The 11,513-nt window shown below is 47.7% G+C and overlaps 1 protein-coding gene across 1 annotated transcript in view; it reads right to left on the reverse strand.

The window, feature by feature from the left end:
• The window catches only part of KIRREL2 (kirre like nephrin family adhesion molecule 2), a 49,939-nt gene extending 38,445 nt beyond the window's left edge, over positions 1-11,494 (reverse strand). Inside the window, exon 1 of the mRNA XM_025365934.1 lies at positions 11,480-11,494. Within this exon, the coding sequence (XP_025221719.1) occupies positions 11,480-11,494 (15 nt within the window). The remainder of the gene's footprint in view (positions 1-11,479) is intronic.
• Between the last annotated feature and the right edge of the window lie 19 nt (positions 11,495-11,513).

Consider the following 11,513-nt stretch of genomic DNA (forward strand, 5'->3'; position numbering starts at 1 on the left):
GTGTATCCCCCAGATCTTCAATGAAGACCTACAGGGCATCTCTCCATGGTTCTAACTCCACTTTTTGCCTGTCAGAGCCCCTGGGACCTCCGCTGGCCTGAAGATGCATATCAGGATCCAAGAGGAATCTATGACCGGGTGGCGGGAGACTTGGACACTCTGGAACCTGATTCTCTGCCCTTCGAGCTGAGGGGACATCTGGTGTGAGAGCCCTCTCAACCCCCTTGTCCTGCACCTGCAGGAATTTACACTCCACTGGTCCTTCTCATTACAGCCTGGGCCGAGCTGGTTAGGTGAGCTCCATAAAACCCAAAGGGACTCGGCTTTGTCAGGAGAGGACATGGACGGGGTTGAGTGACAGAAGATGGTTCAGCTGGTACCAGACTAGAAACAAGGTGTATCCTGGGGTTGGCTTTAGAAACTAAACTTCTCCAAAAGGATAGGGCAGATTGTAAACGGCATCTCAAAAATTAAATGCTGCCAGGTGCGGTGGCTCACACCTATAATCCGAGCACTTTGGAAGGCCGAGGCAGGTGGATCACCTGAGGTCAGGAGTTTGAGACCAGCCTGGCCAACATGGTGAAACTCCATTTCTACTAACAATATAAAAAATTAGCTAGGAATAGTGGTACATGCCTGTAGTCCTAGCTACTTGGGAGGCCGAGGCATGAGAATCGCTTGAACCCACGAGGTGGAGGTTACAGTGAGCCAAGATCATACCACTGCACTCCAGCCTGGGTGACAGAGCGAGATTCTGTCTCAAAAAATAAAAATAAAATAAAAATAAAAAATAAAATGCTATTCTGAGGGTCCCTATGTGCTTCATGAAGTAAAGTTTACAGAAGCGGGAAAAGACATATTAAAAACTCTGTTCATTTTGTATTCCATGACATCTAAAATAGCTAATAATAAGTAGAATTTATGAACCCATGTATCCTACCTATTATTTTATTATTTCCCACAGTTATCTAACACAGGAGACATAAACTATGACACATGTAAACATAAGTTTGCTCTATAAGCATTAAAATAAACAGACAATCAAAAGAAGCTAGAGGAAAAGAATACATACTGTATGTTTTCGTTTATAGAAATTCTAAAATAGGTGAAACTAATCTATGGTGGCAGAGAGCAGAGCAGAGGTTTCCTGGGGCCATGAGAGGAGGGTTGACTGCAAAAAGGCATGGGAGAACTTTCTGAGGTGATGGAAATGTTCTATATCACGATTGTGGTGGTGGTTGCACGGACGCACAGATTCGTCAAAACTCATGGAACTGTACACTTAAGATGGGTGAATTTTTATTATACATAAATGCTGTCTCAATAAAAGTGATTTTAAAAACAGGCTTCATAATAGAAGCCCAGTAAGAGGATTCCTCCCTCCCTTCCTTTTCTTTTCTTTCCTGTCTCTCTGTCTCCCCTCTCCGTCTCTCTCTCTCTCTTTCCCCTTCCCTCCCCTTCCTTCTCTTCCCTTCCCTCCCCTCCCCTTACTTTCTCTTCCCTTCCTTTCTTGTCTCGCTTTGTCACCCAGGAGTGCAATGGCATGATCTCAGCTCACTGCAACCACCACCTCCCAGGTTCAAGTAATTCTCTTGCCTCAGCCTCCCAAGTAGCTGGGATTGCAGGCGCCTGCCACCAGGCTCAGCTAGTTTTTTGTATTTTTAGTAGAGATGGGGTTCCACCACTTCTACTTGATTAACCATATTATCAAAACTTTCTAGTTCACGTTTTTGTCAATATATTTATTTTTCTTTGGTTTTGTTTTTTACAAATACACCCCAACTGTTGAATGACAATGTTATTTTTTATCAGCACAGACTAAAATAAGTTTTTACACCACAGCTCTGGAATACACAAATACATTAAGATCTAAATGATTTCCCTATAATTAAAAGGTGACTTCATTCCGAAAGTAGAATTTTCTAATCATATATTTTTTCTTTTTTTTTCAAATAAATCCACAGCCAACAACATGTAATTGTATATTTTCCTCTTCAAAGAAAAAAACCTACATTTTTTATTTTATTTTATTATTATTTTTTTGAGACAGAGTCTCACTCTGTCGCCCAGGCTGGTAGTGCAGTGGTGCGATCTCAGCTCACTGCATTCTCTGCCTCCTTGTTTCAAGTGATTCTCCTGCCTCAGCCTCCCGAGTAGCTGGGACTACAGGCGCCCACCACCACGCATAGCTAACTTTTTGTATTTTTAGTAGAGACGGGGTTTCACCATGTTGGTCAGGCTGGTCTCAAACTCCTGACCTTGTGATCCGCCTGCCTTGTCCTCCCAAAGTGGTCAGGAGTTCAAGACCAGCCTGGCCAACATGGCGAAACCCCATCTCTACTAAAAATACAGAAATTAGTTGGGTGTGGTGGTGCACGCCTGTAATCCCAGCTACTCGGGAGGCTGAGGCAAGAGAATCTCTTGAACCAGGATGCAGAGGATGCAGTGAGCTGAAGTGACGCCACTGCACTCCAACCTGGGCTGTGGACTCTGTCTCAAAAATAAAATAAAAAAGAATAAAAATACAAAAATTATCTGGGTGTGGTGGCACACACATGTAGTTCCACCTACTTGGGAGGCCGAGGTTCAAAAATTGCTTGAACCGAGGAGACGGGGGTTGCAGTGAGCCGAGATCATGCCACTGAACTCCAGCCTAGGTGACAGAGATAAATTCTGTCTCAAAAAAAAAAAAAAAAGAAAAGGCTGGGCATGGTGGCTCATGTCTGTAATCCCAGCACTTTGGAAGGCCGAGGTGGGCAGATCACCTGAGGTCAGAAGTTCAAGACCAGCCTGATCAACATGGCAAAACCCCGTCTCTACTAAAAATATAAAAATTAGCTGGGCGTGGTGGCGCATGCCTATAATCCCAGCTACTGGGGAGGCTGAAGTGGGAGAATCGCTTGAACCCAGGAGGCAGAGGCTGCAGTGAGCCGAACCCATGCCACTGCACCCCAGCCTGGGCAACAGAGTGAGACTCTGTCTCAAAAAAAAAAAAAAAAATTATGGAGAAGGATACAACCACATGTTACTAATACTACTGACTATAAAAGTGCATAACCTGAGCCAGGTGTGGAGGCTCATGCCTATAATCCCAGCACTTTGGGAGGCCAAGATATGTAGATTGCTTGAGACCAGGAGTTTGAGAGCAGACTGGGCAAAATGGTGAAACCCCATTTCTACAAAATAATGCAAAAATCAGTTGCACGTGGTGGTTTGTGACTGTAGTCTCAACTACTCAGGAGGCTGAGGCGGGAGGATTGCTTGAGCCCAGGAATTCAAGGCTGCAGTGAGCCATAATCACACCACTGCACTCCAGCCTGGGCAACAGAGCCAGACCCTGTCTCAACAAACAAACAAAGAGTCTGGTTACCTTTGGGAGAGAGGGGAATGGTTATTGAAACTGACACCAGGAAGGCTTGGGGTGAGAATGCTCATAATGTTGTTTTCTTTTCTTTTTTTTTTTTTTTTTTTTGATACGGTGTCTTGCTCTGTCTCCCAGGCTGGAGTGCAGTGGTGCGATGATGGCTCACTGCAGCCTCCAACTCTTGGGCTGAAGTGATCCTCCCACCTCAGCCTCCTGTGTAGCTGGGACTACAAGTGTGCACCACCACGCATGGCTATTTTTTTTCTTTGTAGAGACAGAGTTTCACTATGTTGTCCAGGCTGGTCTCGAATGCCTGGGCCCAAGTGATCCTCCTGACTTGGCCTTCCAAAGTGCTGGGATTACGAAGTTGTTTTCTTGACTTGGGTGTTAGTTATCAAGTGTCACTTGCGTCAAATTTACTTTCTGGCCACTCTCTGAAAATTCATACTGAATACATGATATGGGCACGTTTCTTTTTTCTTTTCTTTTTTTTTTTTTTTTTGAGACGGAGTCTTGTTCTGTTGCCCAGGCTGGAGTGCAGTGGCACGACCTCGGCTCACTGCAAGCTCTGCCTCCTGGGTTCATGCCATTCTCCTGTCTCAGCCTCCGGAGTAGCTGGGACTACAGGCGCCCGCCACCTCGCCTGGCTAATTTTTTGTATTTTTAGTAGAGACGGGGTTTCACCGTGTTAGCCAGGATGGTCTCGATCTCCTGACCTCGTGATCCGCCTGCCTCAGCCTCCCAAAGTGCTGGGATTACAGGTGTGAGCCACCGCACCCGGCCAGGGCACATTTCTTTATGTGTGCTATACTTCATTCAGAATTTTACATTACATCTCATAGGTGGCATTGTGGTTGGAATTACGATTTTTCTGATATGATGTACAAACGTTGGTACCATTCTGAACAAAAAAGTACACACTCTTCACTTTCTTTACATTAATTAGAAGCCAGGCACAGTGGCTCATGCCTGTAATCCCAGGACTTTGGGAGGCCAAGGCAGGAGGATCATTTGAGGTCAGGAATTCGAGACCAGCCTGGCCAACATGGTGAAACCCCATCTGTATTAAAAATACAAAAAATTAGCTGGGCGTGGTGGCACAGGCGGGAGGCTGAGGCAGGAGAATCACTTGAACCCGGGAGGCAGAGGTTCTAGTGAGTTGAGATGGCATCACTGCACGCCAGCCTGAGCAACACAGCGAGATTTTGTCTCCAAAATAAATAAATAAATAAAAATGAATTTACATCATAGTTTCATTTCAGAAGACGTCAATATATTTTAAACCATACCAAAATTTTGTATGTATGTGTAGATGTGTTATATTAATTAATAATTTCAGATAACTATAAACTTTTTTTACCCACAGAAGTGCCTGTAAAGACATTTACAAATTGTTCTGGATGCAGATTTCAGCCTCCAGCATTCCTGGTCCCTACCTCTAGACGCCTATAATACCCTCCAATCAATGCTGCAGCCAAAAACAATTATGCAAATTTCCCAAGCTCCCACCAGGGTGCGGTAGTGTCCCATTGGAGAGGAACCAATCCATGAGGGGATTCTGAATGAGCCTGTGTGGTGTGTGTGTGTGTACATTGCGTTCCAAAGCTCAGGGGAGGGGTCTGTGCTGAAGATTCAAACTGGCTGGGGTGTCCTCTGCACCTAAGCTGTCACCAAACTTCAGGATTAAGGGATAAGAAGCTGTGCAGGGGGTTGAGGCAAAGAAGACTCCAGAACACAGTGTGGGAAGGGATTTCCCTAAAATTGTTGCTGGAGAATAACCCCGAAGTCAGGGAGTGGTAGGAATTAAGGCTTGTGGGATGGTCAAAGATAAACCACAAAGGTCATCTTATGGGTTTGTGCTTTATCCTGTGGGTGGCAGGAAGCTACTGAATTGCTGCAGCAGCAGTGACAGACAGCATTTATGAGCTGCTCACACATGCCAGCCCACATTCTATGTTCTGTATATGTATCACCTCCTGGAACCATCAGAGTCACGCATGAGTCCAGTTTTTTGTTTCGTTTTGTTTTTAATTAATTAATTAATTAGAGACAGAGTGCACCTGTGTTGCTGCTGGAGTGCAGTTATGCGATCTCAGCTCACTGCAACCTCCGCCTCCCCGGTTCAAGCGATTCTCATGCCTCAGCCTCCCAAGTAGCTGGGATTACAGGTGCCCGCCACCATGCCCAGCTAATTTTTGTATTTTTGGTAGAGAAGGGGTTTCGCCATGTTGGCCAGGCTGGTCTCAAACTCCTGATCTCAGGTGATCCACCCTCCTCGGCCTCCCAAAGTGCTGGGACTGCAGGCGTGAGCCACCGCGCCCCAGGTAGGTTTTGTGCATTGGCTGAGCACTCTCGAGGCTCCAGAAACAGGTACAGCACCGGAGCTGGCCGGAATACCTTATTCTTCAACCCCAGTGATTGGTATGGGGTCACCTGGTGACCCAATCAGAGCGAATAAGAGGTGGACTCTCCCACCTCTGTGCCAGTGTTAGAGCCCCTTTGCTTCTTACCACAAAATGGATGATCGCCCACAGAAGGACCAGCTGGGAACTTTATTCCAGAACCTTCCATGGCTACTGTCGAGCAGCCCTTTGTGTTCTACCTGTTTTGCTGGGCACTCAGGGTTCCCCAGTGACCAGGTGTGGGTGGTTCATGTCTGTAATCCAAGCACTTTGGGAGGCTGAGACGGGAGGACCACTTGAGACCAGGAGTTCCAGATCAGCCCCGGCAACACGCAGAGACCCCATCTCTACAAAAAATACAAAAATTACCCAGCTGTGGTGGCACACTCCTGTAGTCCCAGCTACTCGGAAGACCGAGGCAGAAGGATCCGTTGAGCCCAGTAGTTCAAGGCTGCAGTGAGCTATAATCAGTCACACCACTGTACTCCAGCCTGGGTGACAGAACAGGACCCTGTCTCTAAAAATAAAAATAAAAGTCTCCTCACCTAGTCTCTCCCTCTCCCACACTCTCATTTTCAACTTCACTTTCCCCCAATCCAGGTTGTGTGCTTCAGATAGGTGAGAAAAATGCTTTTCCTTCCTCTAGCCATATTTGCCATATTTGTTTCTACCTCCTTGCCCTTGTGGTCTCAACTTGGGATACCCACCCTCTTGATTCGATAGAATTGGTGGAGCATCTAGTCCAGGATACATGCTGGAGGATGCAAAGATAAGTAATAGACCTCGGTATCTTCAATGTTCTGCCATTTCAGTATGATGTGTTTAGGCATGGATTTCTTTAGTGTTTGTTTGTTTGTTTGTTTTGAGATGGAGTCTCACTCTGTTACCCAGGCTGGAGTGCAATGGGCGATCTTAGATCACTGCAACCTCTGCCTCCCGGGTTCAAGCGATTCTTCTGCCTCAGCCTCCCGGGTAGCTAGGATTACAGGCACGTGCCACCACGCCTGGCTAATTTTTGTGTTTTTAGTAGAGGCGGGTTTTCACCATATTGACCAGACTGGTCTCGAACTCCTGACCTCCTGATCCGCCCGCCTCGGCTTCCCAAAGTGTTGGGATTATAGGTGTGAGCTACCACACCTGGCCTCTTTTGTTTTATCTAGCTTAGGATATCTTTGCTTCTTTGTGAATTTGTATTTTTCATCAGTCTGGAAAATTATCAGCCATTATTTTTTCCAAGATTGCCTCTCTTCTATTCTTTCTAATTTCTACCTTTTTTTTTTTTTTTTTTTTTTTGGAGACGGAGTCTCACTCTGTCACCCAGGCTGTAGAGTGCAGTAGTGCCATCTCGGCTCACTGCAACCTCCACCTCCCCGGTTCAAGTGATTCTCCTGCCTCAACCTCCTGAGTAGTTGGAATTACAGGCATGCGCCATCACGCCCAGCCAATTTTTGTATTTTTAGTAGAGACGGGATTTCACCATGTTGGCCAGGCTGATCTCAAACTGATGACCTCACGTTATCCACCAGCCTCAGTGTCCCAAAGTGCTAGGATTACATGCGTGAGCCACCACGCCCAGGCTAATTTGTAAGTTTGAGACTTTCATAAATACCTGATGTATGCCCCCCTTTCATATGTCCAACTCTTTGTCTCTCTGTGCTGGATCATTCTGATACAGCTCCGATGAATGGAGAAACACCAGGTTCTTCCTCTGGAGTTCAATTAGATAAAATGACACGGACACACCTGGAGTAGTTTTAAGGAGCCGAGAGTTTAATAGGCCTGAAAGAAGGGAGAGGGCAGAAGGAAGAAGCTCTTCCATACAGAGACAGACGGATGAGGGGCTCCAAAGCCCAAAGAGGAGACCCCAAGTGGGGTGGAAACCAGCCAGGTATATATAGAGGCTGGGGGAGGCGGTGTCTGATTTGCACAGGGCTCAGGGGATTGGTTTGACCAGGCATGGTATTCATGTAGCCAACGAAAAAAGCTGGCCCTCTCACCCTAGTTTTTAATATGCCCCATGATGTTCTACACACATGGGGATATGTGGGGGCGGCCATGTTGCCAGGAATATGTGGGGCAAGGGCAAGAAGGCCTGGGGAATGCCATGTTTGGGTGGACCCAGTTTCTAACGGCCGGCATTTGCATATTAAAGATTGCCGGCCTGGCTCTAAAAGCTGCTTTAAAAACAAAAACCTCCAGGCCGGGCGTGGTGGCTCACGCCTGTAATCCCAGCACTTTGGACGGCCAAGGCGGGCGGATTGCCCGAGCTCAGGAGTTCGAGACAGCCTGGCCAACATGGTGAAACCTCGTCTCTACTAAAAAAAAATACAAAAACTTAGCTGAGCGTGGCGGCGCGCGCCTGTAGTCCCAGCTACTTGGGAGGCTGAGGCGGAGAATTGCTTGAAACCGGGAGGCGGAGGTTGCAGTGAGCCGAGATCGCGCCGTGCATTCATTCCAGCCTGGTGATGGAGCAAGACTCTGTCTCAAAAAAAAAAAAAAAAAAACCAATTTGGGCGCGGTGGCTCACACCTGTAATCCCAGCACTTTGGGAGGCTGAGGCGGGCGCATCACAAGGTCAGAAGTTTGAGACCAGCCTGGCCAACAATGTGAAACCCCCGTCTCTACTAAAATATATAATTATATATATATATTTGTGTATATATAAATTAGCTGGGCGTGGTGGCGTGCGCCACCTGCGACTGTAATCACAGCTACTCAGGAGCCTGAGGCAGGAGAATGCTTGAATGTGGGAGGCCGAGGTTACAGTGAGCCGACATCTTGCACTCCAGCCTGGGCCTGGACGAAAGAGTGAGACCCTGTCTCAAAAAAAAAAAAAAAAAAAAAAAGGTGGGTCTTATCCAGCATCTTCTTGAATTGATGTGATGCAATCTACAAGTCCCTTGTCCAGCAAATGCCAAAGAAATCCATAAATTAGTTACCCATTCAACAAAAATAAGTCCTGTGCTAAGCAGTAGGGATAAATTAATGACAAAACCAAATGTGACCCCCCGACCTCATGGTGCTCACAGTCTAGCCAGGGGTGTGGGGAGAGAAACTGAGTCTTCACTCACAGATGAATAAACATGACAAGAGCTACAAGGCTGGTGTTAAAATGTGAAAGGGTAAAACTCCCCCTCATCTGGGAGGGGCTGCTCAGGGCAGACCTCCTTGAGGGGGTGTCTTAAACCCTGACACCTGAGGGCAGGTGGGAGTTAATTAGGGAAAGAAGGAAGGGTGGAGTTTTCAGGGAAAAGGAACAGTGGAAATGCAACAGCAGGAATCTGGGTGTGTTCCAGGGACAGTGAAAAGCCAAAGAGGGAGGGGGAACCCCAGTTAGAGAGGCTAAGGTGCCCGATTGTAGGGGCCGCGGCTCTTCACCTGGGTGAACATTTGAACCACCAGGGGATCCGCCTGTCTCTGCCTCCCAAAGGGCTGGAATTACAGGCATGAGCCACCGCCTTTCTTAATAAACTTTCTTAACAAACTTGCTTTTGCTTTGCACTGTGGACTCGCCCTGAATTCTTTCTTGCAGGAGATCCAAGAAGCCTCTCTTGCCGTAACAAGATCGGATGGTGGGTCCCTATCATTACCCCTGAGGCGCAGGGCTTGTAGACAAGCGGGAAAGGGCATATCTGCTTCAGAGGGGATGTGGAGGACAATTGAAAAGTAAAATAACATCAAGATTGCTTTGACCTGAGGGCAGGATTCCAGTAAGTACCTGCTTTTACACAGGGGTCAGCAGATGAACTGGAAATCTCGGAGGCTGTCCCAGAACTGAGGGTACAGAAGCCAGTAAGATGGATTAGCATCCAAAATGGGGCTGCTTGTGGGGCATAGTGCCTCATGCCTGTAACCCCAACACTTTGGGAGGCTGAGGCAGGAGGATTGCCTCTTGGGGTCAGGAGTAAAAGACCAGCCTGGGCAACAGAGGGAGACCCCGTCTCTACAAAAATTTAAAAACTAGCCAGCCATGGTGGTGGGTGCCTGTAGTCTCTACTACTCAGGAGGCTGAGGCAGGAGGCTCACTCGAGCCCAGGAGTTCAAGGTTACAGCGAGCCATGATCATGCCACTGCATTCTAGCCTGGGTGACAGAGCAAAACACTGTCTCTTAAAGAAAAAAATAGAGTTGCTTTAGCCTCTGCACTGTGTGATTCCATATATTTGACATTCTCGAAAAGACTAAACTATGGCAATGGAAAGAGATAAGTGGTTGTCAGGGGTTAGGGATGGGGTGAGGGTAGGACTGTAAAAAAGTTGTGGGAATGATGGAACTGTTCTTATCCTGATTACAAATGAGGGCAGTGTTTGAAGGAATCTATACACGTGCTAAAATTCATTGAACTGTACACCAAAGGGAAAAAATTATTTTTTTGCATAATCATTTAAAAAGTAACAAGAGGCCGGGCGCGGTGGCTCACGCCTGTAATCCCAGGACTTTGGGAGGCTGAGGTGGGCGGATCACAAGGTCAGGAGATCGAGACCACGGTGAAACCCCGTCTCTACTAAAAATACAAAAAATTAGCTGGGCGCAGTGGCGGGCGTCTGTAGTCCCAGCTACTCAGGAGGCTGAGGCAGGAGAATGGCAGGAACCCGGGAGGCGGAGCTTGCAGTGAGCCGAGATCGCGCCACTGCACTCCAGCCAGGGTGACAGAGCGAGACTCCGTCTCAAAAAAAAAAAAAAGTGACAAGAAAGAGGCTCCCCAGGTGATCTCAGTGGGCAGCCCTGGTGAGACACTGATATTGGGGGTGGCAGAATATATAAGGAGTTTTTTTCTTTATTCTTGAGCACTGGAGAGTGCCGCTGGGATAGGAGCCTTCCTGGGAACCATCAGTGAGGGCGGGACGGGGAGAGGGACACTCACTCATGGGAAAGCGTCAGAGGGATGAGTGACACATCACTCTTAGTTCATTTCTTTTTTGTTGTTGTTTTTTGTTTTTTGTTTTTTGAGATGGAGTCTAGCTCTGTTGCCCAGGCTGGAGTACAGTGGTGCGATCTCAGCCCACTAGGTTCCTCCGCCTCCCAGGTTCAAGCGATTCTCCTGCCTCAGCCTCCCGAGTAGCTGGGATTACAGGAGCCTGCCACCACGCCTGGCTAATTTTTGTATTTTTAGTAGAGATGGGGTTTCACCCTGTTGGCCAGGTTGGTCTCAAACTCCCGACCTCAGGTGATCCACCCACCTTGGCCTCCCAATGTGCTGGGATTACAGGCATGAGCCACCAGGCCGGGCCAACAGCAGCCTTTCCTAAAGAATAATCAAGGTAGGCCGGGCGCGGTGGCTCAAGCCTGTAATCCCAGCACTTTGGGAGGCCAAGATGGGCGGATCACGAGGTCAGGAGATCGAGACCATGCTGGCTAACACAGTGAAACCCCGTCTCTACTAAAAAATACAAAAAATTAGCTGGGCGAGGTGGCGGGCGCCTGTAGTCCCAGCTACTTGGGAGGCTGAGACAGGAGAATGGCGTGAACCTGGGAGGCGGAGCTTGCAGTGAGCTGAGATCCGGCCACTGCACTCCAGCCTGGGCGACAGAGCGAGACTTCGTCTCAAAAAAAAAAAAAAAAAAAAAAAGAATAATCAAGGTCCCTCACAAGCTAATCCCAAAAGACTGTTTTGCCTCAGGCCTCTCTCCTCTCCCAATACATATCTCCCTCAGCTCTAGCTGTTGTGGTCTCCCAATGGTGAGTGTGTGGGGGCTTAGAACCCAGCTTCTCACCCTGTCTACTGCCATCCTGTCGAAGCCATTCATG

This window comes from Theropithecus gelada, chromosome 19 (assembly GCF_003255815.1).
Source record: "Theropithecus gelada isolate Dixy chromosome 19, Tgel_1.0, whole genome shotgun sequence".
NCBI lineage: Eukaryota > Metazoa > Chordata > Mammalia > Primates > Cercopithecidae > Theropithecus > Theropithecus gelada.